At 39.6% G+C, this 16,401-nt stretch overlaps 1 protein-coding gene across 3 annotated transcripts in view; it reads right to left on the reverse strand.

Annotated features, from left to right (window-relative positions):
* Positions 1-16,401, reverse strand: part of SLC43A3 (solute carrier family 43 member 3) — a 52,780-nt gene that overhangs the window by 25,725 nt on the left and 10,654 nt on the right. For 2 of the 3 annotated variants that reach the window (XM_032228200.1, XM_032228217.1), the window contains exons 1-3: positions 6,965-7,127; positions 3,562-3,791; positions 2,880-3,009 (exon numbers count right to left, since the gene is read on the reverse strand). In XM_032228200.1, the coding sequence (XP_032084091.1) occupies positions 2,880-3,009; positions 3,562-3,791; positions 6,965-7,002 (398 nt within the window). In that variant the 5' untranslated portion in view covers positions 7,003-7,127. Of the gene's footprint in view, positions 1-2,879; positions 3,010-3,561; positions 3,792-6,964; positions 7,128-16,401 lie in introns of those variants that run through there. The other variant, XM_032228209.1, reaches the window with a different exon arrangement.

The following is a 16,401-nucleotide window of genomic DNA, read 5'->3' on the forward strand; positions in this document are numbered from 1 at the left end:
AGTGACTCTGTTTCTTTCTTTAATGTACCTGTTGTTAACCATAACCAAGTTTGTTCACTGTCCACTTTATCTTTTATTTTTTCCAGAAATTGGCCATGCAGTGCTTTGTTCTGCCAACTCTCCATTCTTGATTTTATCACATCTTTTCTGTATTCTTGTTTCGTCTGTTGGGCCTTCAGTAGATTTTTGTTCTTTACTTCGATTAATAGATGTTCTTGATTTTCTTTTAAATAATCAGCCAGTGCATGTTTTTCTTCTTCAACTGTTTGCTTCACTTGTAATAATCCTCTGCCACCTGATTTTCGGGGCAGGTATAATCTATCAGTATCACCACGTGGATGTAAACTGTAGTGCATTGTCATTAGTTTCCTGGTTTTTTGGTCCAAAATGTCCAAATCAGCTTGTGTCCAGTTAACTATACCAGCTGTGTATCTTATAACTGGTATTGCCCAGGTATTTATGGCCTTGATTGTATTTCCACCATTCAATTTAGATTTTAAAATTTTCCTAACTCTGTTGGTGTACTCTCGCCTGACAATAGTTTTTACTTCTCCATGCTTGATGTTATCCAACTGCAGAATGCCTAAGTATTTGTAGGCTTCATTTTCTTTGCATTTAATTAATTGGCCATTGGGCATTTCAATTCCCTCACATGCAGTGATTTTGCCCCTTTTTATGGATACAGTGGCGCATTTTTCCATGCCAAACTGCATTGAAATATCGGTGCTGAATACTCGGACTGTGTTTGTCAATGATTGGATTTCTATTTCTGACTTTCCATAGAGTTTCAAATCATCCATATATAGTAAATGTGAAATTTTTTCAGCTTCTTTGGCTGTTTGGTAGCCTAATTTCATTTTTTTTAAGATTATTGATAGTGGGATCATTGCGATGATGAAGAGAAGAGGTGAAAGTGAATCACCCTGGAAAATTCCTCGCTTGATATTAACCATTCCATAGATCTCATTCCCTACTGCCAACTCAGTTCTCCATTGTTTCATCGCCTTTTCAGTAAAGGATGTAATATTTTTGCTAATGCCAGTTGTTTCTAAGCATTTTATGATCCAACTATGTGGCAGTGAGTCAAATGCCTTTTTGTAATCAATCCAGACCATATTCAAGTTCGTTTTTCTGTTCTTACAATTTTCTAATATCATTTTATCAATTAGAAGCTGATCTTTTGTGCCCCTGCTCCTTCTTTTGTTGCCTTTTTGCTCTACTGGCAAGATGTTGTTTGTTTCCAAATAATCCATCATGTTATCTGCAATAATGCCTGTGAGTAATTTGAAGGTTGTTGGCAAGCATGTTATTGGTCTGTAGTTTTCAGGTGTTGTTCCTTTAGTTGCATCTTTCTGAATCAAGTATGTTTTTCCAGTTGTCAACCATTCATCAATTTGGCCCTTTTGTAAAATTTCATTCAGTTGCCTGGCCAATATTGCATGTAAACTGGTCAGATATTTGATATTTATTATTATTATTATTATTATTATTATTATTATTATTATATAAATTATTATCGCAACAACAGAATTGTATCACAGCGGCCAGTTGTTTCGTGGTATTTGGCATTGATTACTAGTCAGACTCCACCCAGGGGCCTAGGACGTTGTAATGTATTTTCGTAATATGCGTGCAGATCCAAGCAGTGCGGCTTTTTGCATTTGACTGATGATGATTTTGTCAATAATATAAATTATTATTATACAATTGTATCACAGCGGCCAGTTGTTTCGCCGGATTTGGCATTGGTTACTAGTCGGGCCCCACCCAGGGGCCTAGGACGTCGTAACGTATTTTCGTAATATGCGTGCAGATCCAAGCAGTGCGGCTTTTTGCATTTGACTGATGGTGATTTTGTCAATTTTTAACTGTTTTAAATGTAATTCCAGTGCTTTTGGAATAGCACCCAGTGTGCCAATTACCACTGGAATTACCACTGCTGGTTTGTGCCATAGTCGTTGAATTTCGATTTTTAAGTCCTGGTATCTTGTGATTTTTTCATGTTCCTTCTCGGCGACCCTGCTATCACCTGGTATTGCGATGTCTATGATTGTGACTCTATTTTTCTCAACCAGTGTGATGTCTGGTGTATTATGCGCCAGTATTTTGTCGGTTTGTATACGGAAATCCCACAAGATCTTGACCATCTGATTTTCTGTGACTCTTTCAGGCTGATGTTCCCACCAGTTTGTTGCTGTTTTAATATTATAATTTTTGCACAAATTCCAATGGATCATTTGTGCTACTGAATTGTGCCGCAATTTATAATCAGTCTGCGCGATTTTTTTATTATTATTATTATTATTATTAGTAGTAGTAGTAGTAGTAGTAGTATGTTAATGTTTGGTGAGATTCACAGCCTTTGGGTCTGGTTGGTAACTCAACAGCTCGAGTCCTAACCAAGGACCTAGGAACTTTTAAAGTAACATTGGAGGATATAAGCTGTTCCAAGTAGGGTGGTTTTTTGTAGAGTTATTATTTTTTTGTAGTTTTTTGTAGTTATTATTAGTTTGTTGTTGTTGTTATTGTTGTTGTTGTTGTTCTTGGCAGCAGCAGCAGCAGCAAATTGAGAGAAGGAAACTGGTGCTGCCCCAAGAACGACACACACGCAAGCATATGACTATTGTTGACAGTCTCAGAGTTGTGTTTTTCTAGCCTAAGCTCTCCCTATCAAAAGAAAAGCTTTAAGACCTGGGGATTAAGTGTTGCATGATAGGAAGATTCAGCAGGTTCTCATCTGATAAAAGAATCTGCCAGGTTTTTATTATGCAATTATTAAAGACAAAGGTGCTCCTGAAATTCCACTCTGGTTCTCTGGCATCAGGTATCTCTGAGAAAAAAAAGGTAGGGAGTGAGTGTGTTGTGTATCCAACACTTACATGGCAATCAGACGGGCTACTGTGGTGCCAAAGTGGTCAAAGATGTAGCCAGTAGGGAAGGTCATGAAGTTGTTCATGAAGGAGCCAATGGTGAAGATGAGAGAGAACTGTTCATCCTGAGCAGCACAGCCTGTAAATTAGTGAGGAAATGTAAGTGTAATCCTTAATGCCACATAAAACCACAAGCAGACATTTACTATCTCTTATCTTCCATACTGATATATTTGGCTTTTCATTCCCCAGGTTTCCCTAGTCAACCACATCAACTCTGTATTTTTAATAGCCAGCAGTTCTCTTCTGGAATAAGTGATGCAAGGAGACTTGAAAGTTTCATATTCAAACTCCTTTTACCTTTCATAATGGCACCACTAAGCCAACTGCTGCTATTATTAAATTCAGTGAGAAGACTTTAGTAAGCATCAAGCAGAATTTAAGCCCATGGGCCACATATTGGGGTGGGTCATAGGGTTGATAAGCATCTTCAGTTTTGCACTGGTGGAATGTTTTTTAAACGTTCAAGCAATTGACAGGGCCTAGTTCAGGGTGATGAACTTGGTTTGAGGGAGTAGCAAGTAGCTACAGTTCCTACCATGCGGCTGTATGAAACTAGTTGCTAGTTTAACCTTTGGTAAATGCAACAAAGGAAAAAATACCTTCCCCTTCAAGTCTTCTCAGATCATACCTTGCATTGTTCGATTGGTGGTTGCATTGACAGCTGACTCGCAAAAGTTGTCAAAGTACTTCAAATGTTTGAGGACATAGACCAGCGATGTCCACCCGAAAATGACTCCTGCAAAGCACATGCACTCCACCAGGCCTGTAATAAATGTAGCCAGACGTTTGGCTGTTCTCGCCTTCTGAGACTCCATGGCTTCAGGAGCACTTTCCTTCCGTTTCTCTGTCTTTTCTAATCTGGCAGGTAAAGGGAAAAAAGAATAATTAATGGAATGATTAGTCCCCTATTTCATTCTAAACTATTATTTCATTACATAGCCAGAGTTTCATTCATTAACCAGGGTTTCCGGAATAAGCCACAATGCCTGAGTCACTTAAGCCAGAAATAATAGCAGACAGGCCATGGCACTGAATATACACCTCACCCTAAACAAAAGTTAATAGCAACATTATGGTTTAGTGCAATGGATGAACTAGTCAAACATAAACCCCTGGAACTAAAATACAGATACTCAACCATTCATGTGTAGCAGGGGGGAGGAGGGACTAAAAGGAGGGTTTGGGAAGAAGGGGAGGAATGCAAGAGAAGGAAGGAGGGGCTTGGCTGGGAGAAAAAAAGAAGAAAAAAAGAGCAGGAAGCTGGGGAAGAGGAGGTGGAGACCAAGAGAAAAAGGGGAGAGGCTTCTGTAAAGCGAGACTAAGGGAGGGAAGAGTATAGGGTAGCAGAAGTTTCTGTGAGGCAAACCTGAGGGGGAGAAGGGTTTGAGTAAAATGAGGCAAGCAGAGGAAACAATGAAGGAGCAGAGGCTGTGGAAGGAGAGCCCAGCAGGCAGTTCAAGAGAGAGTGAAGAAAGAGGAAGAGGAAGAAGGTCCAACCAGCCAGCTGAATACCACCCCATCACGGGACCTGCCTGCTGAGCGGAGGCTGACCACCAACCCATCACGTGACTCTGGCAAGTAGAGGTGCATCAGAGAGGGACCAGGGTGGACTGGCAGCCATATGAAGAGGGCCAGGAGAACCCAGACTCCAGTGGCCCTTACAAGGGTTAGCGCTATACATACATTTCCCAATTGTTAACTATGGTAACAATTGAAACCTTTCATCCAACACTGAGATGACTCCGTTGCCTTTGCACTGGAATGTATAATTGCTTTTTGACAGCAAAATTGGTAGAGTTGCTAGGCATCTCTTGACAGCCTCCCAAGAACGCTGACCATGTTTCTCATGTCTTTGTTTTAAGTGAAGTCCAGGCAGTGACAGAATGACAGCAGTAGCTACTCTTTGGACAGACACTCCCTAAACAATATCTGACTGGCTAGCAATCGCTCCCAGGAAAAAGGCTGGGGCATGCAGGAAACTTCTCACCATTTCAAATGAAATTTCACAAGATTGATCAAACTAGTTTGCCACTACACAGCCTTTAAACTCAGCAAAAAAAAAAAAAAAAAAAAAAACACCATCCCTGCTGCCAATGAAAGCCTTTATCAAAACTTAAATGGAGCAGGAGATGAAGGTTGGAGAAGTTTTTCTTAGGAATGGAGGAGCTAATTCTCCTAAGTTTTTAACAGCCTTCCTTCCCTATTGGTTCAAGCAAAGAAAGATGTAATTTTAACCTTGTCTATTTATCACTTGCTCTTTCCACCCCAATATTTCCCTCAGGAAAATATCATATTTATACTAACCCCAAAAAGGGAAGAAGGATGAAAGTAAGAAGCCATGCCGGTGTAGTTTCATCACTTATATTATACAGATGATCATTGCTAAACAGGAAAGCATTATCTCCAGCATCTTGCAAGATTCAGAGCCATATCCTGCCATCTGCACAAATTAAGGCAACCAGTGTTCTGTCAATCACCTACTCTCCCGCTTGTCATGTGCCAGAGCCTCCAGGTACCCCCTCACTTTCCATGCTTCTAGCATTTTCCTATCTTTTATGGAAGGCTCATCACTACACAATCCTTCAACCCTGTATGCAATAAGATGGAAGCCGTTTTGTCTTCAGTTATTGTGATGGGTTGTATCTGGATAGCTTCATCACATGGCCATGTGCATGTAATTCTTTGTGTGTATCCCCTAAAACTATACAAATATGCGGTATTGCGTAACTAATAGCTGCATCTTTGCCTGTGAATCATTAATCACACATTCTTTTTAATAAAAACCTGTTCCCTCTAAACTGTGGGTGGTGGTAAATGTTAAAAATAATGTTCTGCCATTTCTGGGTTCTGCTCAATTTGCAGCCCTATCGAAATGTTAACCACTCATACTGAGCCTTTGTTGCTAGTAAACAAACATCCCATCGCCCTCACTCACTTGGAAGGGGACTGAAGTCTAGTTTCATCCCTCTGGATCTGCTCTATTCCATAAATGCAAGAGTCAAACTTCCTTTGCTATGAAAATCTGTGAGCACACCAGGTGGTGTTGCAGAAACATAACAACAAGGAAACCAGTCACCTATACTCTAGCAAACTGGCCTTTTTATAGAGTAGAGTAGCCTTGCCCTTCTCTAGCAAACTGGTCTTTTGCATTTTGTTGAAGGTTGGCTTAAAAAAGAAAGAAAGAAAGCACTAAGAAAGCAAAGTAAGTTAAAATGCAGAAAGGCAATCCTCTATTAAAAAAATGCAGGCTAAAAAGGGACTCAAAAGTACAGAATATTTTTCCTTGCAACTGCATTGTCCATTACAAACTATGATCTATTGCAAACATCTTGTCTCCTCTCCACCTCAGTCATCCAAAATGCAAAGTAATATGTGTGCATATGCATGCCTTTACGTTACTGTTGGCTCCTAGAGGCTACGTGGACAAGTCCCCACCCTTTTCTTAGCAAGATTTTCGGGATTAATGTGTTCTTGCCTGGTCACCCAGCTATCTCTGTGCCTAGGGCAGGATACTCTCATACTCTCCCAGTTTCTAGCCTGGTGCTTTGAACTACTGCACCATACTAGCTCACAATAGCTTTATTCAGAGTAGTTAAAATGTTACAAAATAGTGAACAAGTTATTGAAGCTTCCTGGGTTATTTTTCCCAGCTGATTTTAACAGTTCCCTTTTGGAGAGAAGTTTGAGAAGAGCTGGAAACAACTGAGCTGCAGTCCAAAGTGTCTGGAGGTCACCCTATTAGGCAACCTGTTCCCGATTCGCAGCAGAACTCCATCGTCTTCACTCTCGTCAGATATGCCTCCATAATACTATCTGACCTATCCATTGAGTCTTTAATCCCCTTAACTCACATTTAAGTTATTTTCAACCTCACGGAACCCCTGATTCCTCACAGCCTCTGGTCTTTCTTATTTTCACTACATTTAGTTCCGGAATTGGATAATTCTCCAAAACACATGCCTAGGTCAAGCTTATTTTAGGCTGTGCAACAACCAAAAATGAAGAGAAGAGCATATTGATCTCTGACCTACCTAGTCTCCTCAGCACCGGGATGAGTTTTGTTCTCCATAAAATGCTCTTGGAAAGAATATGGGAGGCAGATGGATTTCTCAAGAGAGAAATCTCTTCCAAATGAAGACCGTGTGGCTCAGAAGAATCATCAGTAGGAGAAAGCAGAAACTGAGCCTTGACCACATCTAGCTATCGTGTGCAACAGAGTGAACAAATTATGCCTCCTCCCATAGTCTCCGCCCTTCTCACAGGAAGTAAATGGATAAAGCAACATAAGATACGGAGCTTCAATTCTGCAGACAGTACTAGAAACATCATGGTATACTAACATTTAATATTTTCACACATTAATGCCTTGGCATCTGTACCAGCTCGCTGTACTAAGTTATATCACATGCCATTCTCATTAATATCCTCAGGAGCAGACTCACAAACATTCATTTTGCTACAGGTAAATATGACAAAGTGCATATGGGGTATGTGAGGATTGCAAGCATTTCTTTAAACTGTTGAACTGTCTTCTTCTTCTTCACGTCCTCCTCCTCAAAGCATTGTGTGGAAAGAATCCCTGGAGTACTGTTGGTTTCCTCAACTATGATTTAGACTATGATGTTCAGATGTGGGAAAGGGATGAAAACTGTTGGATGCATCATCTACCTAGAATCTTGTGAACCAGGATCTTATTTTGAAAATGCCTTCCCTCTGCATTGATTCCCACAGTAGAGGGCAAGGGAGACCACACACATCATGGAATTGTCATGCAGGTGAAACAAATTCATGAGTATAATGAAATCATGATGTATTCGATGTTATCGTGAACCAGACACTGTTCTGCTGTTTGGGTCAGAAATGTGAAAACTTGGATATTTAGCTTCAAACAAAGAAGGGCTTACAGTCTCACAACTGTTGTCAGCAGCAGGGTCTATCCAGGGGTGAAATCCACTTACCTTTGCTACTGGTTCAGTAGCAATGTGAGCGTGTGCGCAGGACCTCCCGTGCATGCACAGAGTGTCAAAAAGATAAGGTAAGCGAGCAGCGGGGGGGGGGGGAATCCGCCGTGCCACATGATTTAGATTAGCTAGAAAGCAGGAAGACACAGCTGATCATCAGAAAAAACGGTTCGCCTGAAACGGTTTCATTTTTTTTACTACCGGTTCGGGCAAGCCAGTAGCATTTTTACTACCGGTTTGGGTGAACAGGCATGAACCAGTAGCATTTCACCCCCATGATTAGATAGTCACAAAGTGCTACAGGTGCTCTTTAGAAAGAGGTATCAACTAACATTGCACAAGTAGGACTAAGAACAGGGTCTCTCCACTCCTGTTCTCACATCAAAAGTTCACTGCCACAAATGTTCTCACATCAAAAGATCACTGCCACACATAGAGCTATATACTACATGGACATTTTACTCCTAAGACATTTTACAGTTTTGCTTTGCAAAGGTCACATTTTCCCAGATTAAAAAGAGCATAAGTACCTACATGTTTCCTTTTCCCCAGCCAGCATTTGCACCATAAAAAGTTCTTCTCCCTGGCCCAAGCAAGCAAGAAGGAACGGCTGGCACCTCACTGTCCCTTATCACAGCCTCCAGGCTAAGCAAAGTAAAAAGAGAGGCAGGCGACCCACAATCCAATGGGAGGTGATCAGAAATTATCTGGAGGCAAAAGAGAACCTCCCCCAGAGCTCAACCTTTTGTAGTATTCGACCAGAGGTTAAATAATGAATAATTGCTTAATTATTGCTGAATGACTATTTGCAGTTTACAGTTTAAAGGTAGGTATTGTTAAAAATATCTAGAATGTCTTAGAGGACTAAAAGTTCTACTTCATACAGCTGCAAATTAGGACAATCATCCTTTTGACATGTATTATTTCTACTTGGATTTGAAAATAGAACACCATATATTGGAAGGGAGCATAAAGTTCTCCTTTTTCCTCTTCCATTCAGCCATGTCCAATTCTCAGAAATTATCTGAACAAGTCCCTTCAGGTATTTTTGGCCAGGTTTTCTAGAAGTGATTTGCCATTTCCTGCTTCCTAGGGTTGAGAAAAAGTGATTGACCAAAGATCACTCAGCTGGATTTGTGTCTAACAAAACTAGATCTTACACTCTAAACCTGATGCCTTAACTCAAATTTCTGCTTACTATAATGATAAATCTGTTTGCAATAATTTCCTAAAAGTCTACTGCCTCTGCATTATAATCTTACCCATACGCATTTGCTTTCTTGCTATATCCTCAAGAAGAGCATAGTGACCAGTCTGCAGTAATGAGAAATCCACACAGAAACTATGTACAATGACTAAAGGCAAGGTCAAATCCTAGGCTTACCCATCTTGCGTAAAAACAGTGTGGAACAACAACTGATGATCTCCTTTTACTGGTCAACAATAGAAAGCGTCCTCACTTACTGGATCATAGTGTGGCATACCAGTTTGACACCCGCGGATAGAAAAAACATTACAGAGGGTGGTGAGCACAGCACAAAACATTATTAGCTGTCCCCTGATATCACTAGATGAGATCGCTAGGGCTCACTGCCTTAGAACAATGAGGAAAATCCTCGGGGATGACTCATACCTTGGTCAGCACTTCTTTACCCTCCTACCATCAGGAAGGAGATATAGAAGCATAGCCAGTTGCACAAACAGGCTGAAGAACAGTTTTTACCCGTGGGCTGTCAGACTCCTGAATGTGAAATGACATCATAACTGCGTAGTACGATGGACTTGCAGGGCCGGTACAACGTGTAACATCTTCACACTGGTGCAATAGGACTGGGTGTTTGTTAATATGATTTATTGGGTTAGGGATTTTCTGTTTTCACTGTGAGTTGTATTGTGTTGGGGATGGGGGAGGTGCCCTGAGGGAGCTCAACCAATCTGTACATATGTTGTGCACTGACAAATAAATAATTGTAATTGTACTTCCATTAAAAGTCAGGAACAAGACACCTTTGAGGAATTGTCTATGTAGGCACACCTGCCAGATTGTGACATGCATCATACCAAGCCCCTGTATGTTTGACATAGCAGAATCTGCTATGTCTACTGACCCATATCCTTCAAAGATACTGGCATACTGGAGAACTACCAGAGGACAGGAAAGAGCTGATGTAGTTCCTATCTTCAAAAAAAGGGGGGGAGGGGGAATGGATCCAGGAAACTACAGACCAATCATCCTGACATCAATACCTGGGAAGTTCCTGAAAAAGCTAATCAAGCAACTAATGTGTGAGTACCTAGAGGCAAGCAAAGTTATCACCAAACACCAACATGGATTTGTCAAAAATAAAGCATCTTATTACAGGTAGTCTTCAACATGCAACAGTTCATTTAATGACTGTTCAAAGTTACAATGGCACTGAAAAATGTTACTTATGACTGTCCTTCACAGTTATGAACTTGCAGCATTCCCATGATCATGTGATCAAAATTCAGATGCTTGGCAACTGGTTTGTATTTATGACTGTTGCTGTGTCCCAAGGTTATATGATCATCTTTTGTGACCTTCTGGCAAGGAAAGTCAATGGGGAAGCCAGATTCACTTAACAATTGGATTACTAACTTATCAACTGCAGCGATTCATTTTAACAACTGTAGCAAGAAAGGTCGTAAATTGGGGCAAAATTAACAAACGTTTCCCATTTGTGATAGGAGGTATATTTAGGTATAGTTAGGTATAGTTAGATAGGAGGTATAGCATACTTATTTTACTATGAGATGGTTTAAGGCACGGGTGTCAAATTTGCTGTGTCACATTGCCGTGTAAAGAAATGCTGGGCTCAATTGTGGTAAGTTGAGGACTACCTGTAAGAGTAACTCCATCTATGGGGGAAAGATTTTTTTTTTAATATCTATCTTTTCTAAAGAAACTCACAAAGTTTCCATTTACTTCATCAGAAACTAAACTGTATTTTAACAGAGATTTTGTACAATGAAAATTGTAGTTTAGAATGTTGTTTTGTGACAGCAGTCCCCATCATCCTTCCATGGCCACATTATCTGGGGAAATTTTAGAGGTTTTATACCAAAGCAGTATTAAGTATAAAAAATTGGAGGTAGAATGCTTTACGATTCAAATGATAACCTGGTCATGTTATTGAGGCTGACATCTTGAAAAGTATAGTTGAGATAAATAAATGTTCAACTCCATATAGGTAATAAACTATATATCCAGAAATGCTTTATATGGTCAACCCATCTTGCTGAATATAGCTTTGTGATTAAGAAGAAATTAAACTATGGGGCAAAGAGGAAGAAGAATCTACTTTTTAGTCTACAGGGAAATGACTACCAGTTAATTTTTCATGCCTCGATGTCAAAACCAACGAAACCTGTAATGTTCAAATGCTGCTATAAATTGTCACAGAACAACTCCTCCCTTAAAAGATAGACATTTATTTGTAAGACTATATGCAATTGTGCTACCTGTAATATTCAGTATTGTCCATCATTCCCCTCTACCCTACTTCTCCTCCCCCTCTACCACTCCTCTCTCCCAGTCCACTCCCTCCCTTCCTTCTCACCCTCCCTCCCATCCTCTCTCCCGCCCTCTCTTCCCCTCTTTCTTCTATCCCACTCCTCCTCTCCTTGGTGTATTTCTACTATATGTCAACGTATTCAGCTTGTCCTATTTTTACAGAGAAATTCAGTATTGTCTTCAATGAACATAAACATAATAAAGTTCAATAATTAAATCTCATAGGCTAGAGAAACTGACATTCAAGATTTCTGAGAAGTCAAATTTAATATTCAAGGTGAATTTATTTCATTACATAAAACATATAGCCAGCCAGCTATGAAACTTTGCCTCCGACACCTTCTTGCCAAAAATTTACTCTTCCCTCAATATTGCACAGGAATTACACACATTCCTGTAATTCTACAGAGTATGATATCAGTGCACAAATCATGGACACACAAACACAGTGTACATTCTAGAAAAAAGAACAGAGAAAAGCTAATCAGTTCCTATAGTATTACTTCTACAGAATTTTAAATAGAAGAATAAACTAAAATAAACTAAAAAAGGGCAAAAAAGAAAAAATTAAAGAGGCTAAAATGCATTAAGGAAAAGAATAGCAGAAAAAAAGAGAAGAAAAGAAAAAAAAGTAGCTTTCAATCTTCTATACAGCAGTTATAATTATAAATTGACCTCTCTCCCTAATGTTACCTCATGACTTTTTTTCGATAATGCCTTTTATCTGGTCATCAAAACCATAAATCCTGATCCCATAGTATTCTTCTAGTAAAGAAAGTTACCTCTTGCAACATGTCTAAAATTACCTAAAACCAAAAGAAACTCACATATTTTACTAAAAAAACCCAAACAAACAAACACCACCAGCAGCACTTTTTGAGAGCTGGAGATGTATGTATATAGATATGTATGAATTCATGCATGCACCCCGAAAGACTGGGTCTTATTTTCTTTTGTGACCCAAAATAAGCACTAGGGCTTATTTTTGGAGGGTGTCTTTTCACAAGGTGAGGCAGGTGTTGCAGCTGCCCCACGCACCCTGCACTGACTTGGCCCCTGCAGCCAATCCACCCACACCTGCCTCATCTCACGGCCGTGGCATCAGCACATCGCTCAGTCTCCTGCTACATTGAGGTCAGGAGAAAGCAGAAGAACTAGTGGCCACATGGGCCAGTGTAAAAAACATGATAGGTCTTACTTTCTGGATAGGTCTTATTTTCAGGAAAACAGACAATGTGTGTATGTATTTATGTATGTACGTATACAATTATTTGTTGGCCACCCACTCTGACAAGGACTCAGTAATAATATATGCTCCATGTCATCTGACTGTTCCCAGAAAAAGCCTAGTATAATCTATTCTCTGTAGAACAGGGGCATTAAACTCAAGGCCTGGGGGCCAGATCCAATCTGAGGGGTGCTTACATTTGACCCACAGGACCACCCTGTGGAAATAGCTGGAAATAGCTCATCCCTGGAAATAGCTCATTTTCGCTGGTAGAGCTCTCGGGCCACCACAAGCACCCCTGACCTGAGTGACATATAGCTGGCCACCCCCACCCTGCCTTCCGAGGTCAAACACAACGCTGATGCAGCCCTTACTGAAATCAAGTTTGACATCCCTGCTGTAGAACAAGACTTTCTTGAAAGCCAGAAGATTAGAGGCATTACTTACTGCAAGTCACCGGGTTTTTCAAACAGTATGGTCTCCTACTAAGAAACTGAATCATCAGCTGCTTTTCACAATTCTGGAATGGCAGAGATCCCCAGTTACTCATCTAAAAAATTGCAGGGATTAGTCCAGATCTGAGTGGGTAGGACTCTCAGAGACTCAATAGAATTCATGCTGTATTTCCATCAAGATGAGGTTGCAGGACCATATTTAGGCACCTCCAGGTAAAATGTCTTAAACCAAAAATCTCCATGTCCAGAACTCTGTTAGCACTGTTTGATTTCCAGGCTGGAGACTTCTATTATGCCAAACTATAAGCAACTTCTTCTTTACTTTGTAATTTGGTTTAACGTTGTTGATCAAGTCAGTGTTAAGTCTTAGAGATCACATAATTAGGCATTTTACAAAGATTATTTGTTCCTAACATGGTCCTTTAGGTCTTCCAACTGTTCACTCATCACTGCTGTAATTGAACAAATCTATTTTTCTGCTGGTTATCCTGTTTTTCTCTTTCTGTGCACCTTTGTCTATATTATAATCTTCTCTAGGGAGCTAGGTCTCCAAAATATGATAATTTGAACTGGGTAATTTTTGCTTCAAATGAGAACTCTGGGTAGATGATCCATTTGTTCATTCTCTTGGTTATTCATGTTATTCTCAGGAATCTTCTTCTTCATCAGAATTCAAAAGTGTTAATAAACTTTCTATCCTGCTTCTTCAAGGTCCAACTTTTGCTTCCATAGAGCTTCACTGCCTGCATGATTCTGAACTTAGTTACAGTACTTACAGTTTAAAAGCCCTTTTAATCCCTGACAAGACTTTGCCCCTTTCATCTGTTTATTCAACACCCTTAATGGATTCTTAATAGAGGCATATTACTACAAAGGCTTGTGAAAGGTCCACTTAATTATCCCAATAGTTGCATTTCCCCACTAAAGATTAACTATGACCTAGCGTTGACATTCTTTCAGGATAACTGATTTCCTTCACTGTAAGGAAACTGTTCCTTGACTGCAACACTAAATCCACTTTGCCAACATATTTGGGACAATCCTTTGTCAATTTCCTCAAGAAATTCTACCTTTATACTGTATTCTTCCATTCAGGGAGAAGTTTCTTTCCCTGTTCAAAGAGTCAATCTAAATTATAACTACTCAGGTTTGCACCTGAATTTCTATTTCTATAATTTATTAAAGCTAGAAATAGGTGGTCTTTCATATCTAGAAAGACACAACTATCCTCTTGCATATAACATGCACTTATTTTTCTGTCTAACCCTCCCCCTTGGGATCTATGCATTCAACAGGGTTAATTTGTTCAGCAGCAATACAACATCAAAAAAGCCTCGCTGACAGTTGTTTAGGCATACAATTTGTTATTATATTTATCCTCTATCTTTCTTCCAAGATGTACAAGATAAATCAACTTCCAAATGTGATCATTATACCATCTCTGCAAGGTTAGTTAGAAGGAGACATGCCGACTACAGCAGAGGGTTGTATATAAAGCTTCTAGCCCTGTGGGTGATGTTTTTGTTAGAGTGGACTTATTTAGTCAGAGGATTTTGCCTTTTTTGTTTTCTTTATTATTTCTTTATTATTAGTAAGTCACTCAGGGTTATTTTGGAGTCAGACAGCTTCTACATCTCTGACATTTTTTTTAAAATCACAATCTCTCTTACCAATAGCAGGACTTAAAAGACTTGTTTAATAAATTGCGAAGTAAGAATAGGTGATATGCTACTCACAGTGTGTGTTTCAGTTTTATTTATCACCAAAATCCTGACAGCAAGAATCTTCATGTAACATCTCCTATATTAGCACTCCAGACCAGCTCTCAACTCTCAGAACTCCTAGCAGTGGCCAAGCTGGAGGATTCAGAAAGCTGGAGTTCATTCATCAGGATTTGGAGAAATTAGGGAAGGCTGTCTTGTATGAATTGTTTATCCATTGTAAAGATCAACTTCTAGAAGTTTATCTGGGTACCCGAAACAAGAACAGGATTGTTTTTAAGGTAACACTCATTCTCAGGAAGATACACCCTGTTAGACAGTAGAAAACGAGTATTTCCTCTAGAAATATTTCAAACATTGGAGGGGCTTATTCTTTTCCATTACTATATTTAGATTCTTATTTTGTTTTGTTAGTCCATTAAAGGTCACAAAAATCTAACATTTTGTTTTTTCTTAGATTATATTATAATTATAACTGTATAAAATGAGAACTGTGGGGAAAATAGGTCTATTTCTGTTCAAGAATAATTATCTGCTTTCTTTAATTTTTAAAATCAATTTTCTTTAACATTTTGTATACATAAAAAGGTGCAGGTAGTTCTTGCTTAATTCTGCTAATTTGGGTCAGAATTTCCATCAAAAAATGATATGGTTGTAAAAGGCAATCTCACATGACTGTCATTTATTATTAGCAATTCTGACAGTCTGGTTGCTTTCATTAAATGAGGACTATGCAAGTCCTTAAGCAAGACCCTCATGTGTCTGCAACTTGAGACTTCCTGCCAATCTCCCACTGTGGGAAATCTTCAGAAAAGGTCAGAAATCGAGATCACATGACTGTAGGACACTGCAACAGTTAGGCTAGAATCAGTGGTGAAATTCATTTTTTTACTACCAGTTCTGTGGGTGTGGCTTGGTGGGTGTGCTGTGGCAAGGTGGGCATGGCTTGGTGACCGTGGCAGGGGAATGATATTGCAAAATCTCCATTCCCACTCCACTCTGGGGCCAGCCAGAGGTGGCATTTGCTGGTTCTCCAAACTATTCAAAATTTCTGCTACCGGTTCTCCGGAACCTGTCAGAACCTGTTGGATTTCACCCCTGGTTAGAATCTGGGCTGGTTCCTGAGTACCCGGATTGCAATTATGTGACTGCAAATGTGCTGTGATGACTGAAAATTCTAGGATCTGTCATAAGTACCTTTTGTTCAAATTTTTAAAGTGCCTGAAATTCTCAGCTATTCCTACTGAAAAAGTGTACAAGAATGATGCTGGTACCAAACTCCCAAAGGAAAATGAGGAAGAATAGTAGCTTTCCCATGCACTCACGATTGTTCTACCTTTGAAAGTAATGAGATAAAGCTTTTATCTCTTGGCTTTAAATGACATACAGGATAAGTCTCTGAAGGAATAAATGAATAATATCATAATAAGCTTCGGCAGGCCCAGTGGGCATGGTGGAGAGGCAGTCCACCAACAATCTGTCACATCAGGAAAAAGGATTAAGATTGAAAGCATCTTTTCCCAAGTCCTAGAACCAATATAAATGTTTAAAGGAAATCCTAGCTGATG

This window comes from Thamnophis elegans, chromosome 1 (assembly GCF_009769535.1).
Source record: "Thamnophis elegans isolate rThaEle1 chromosome 1, rThaEle1.pri, whole genome shotgun sequence".
NCBI classification, from domain to species: Eukaryota; Metazoa; Chordata; class Lepidosauria; order Squamata; family Colubridae; genus Thamnophis; species Thamnophis elegans.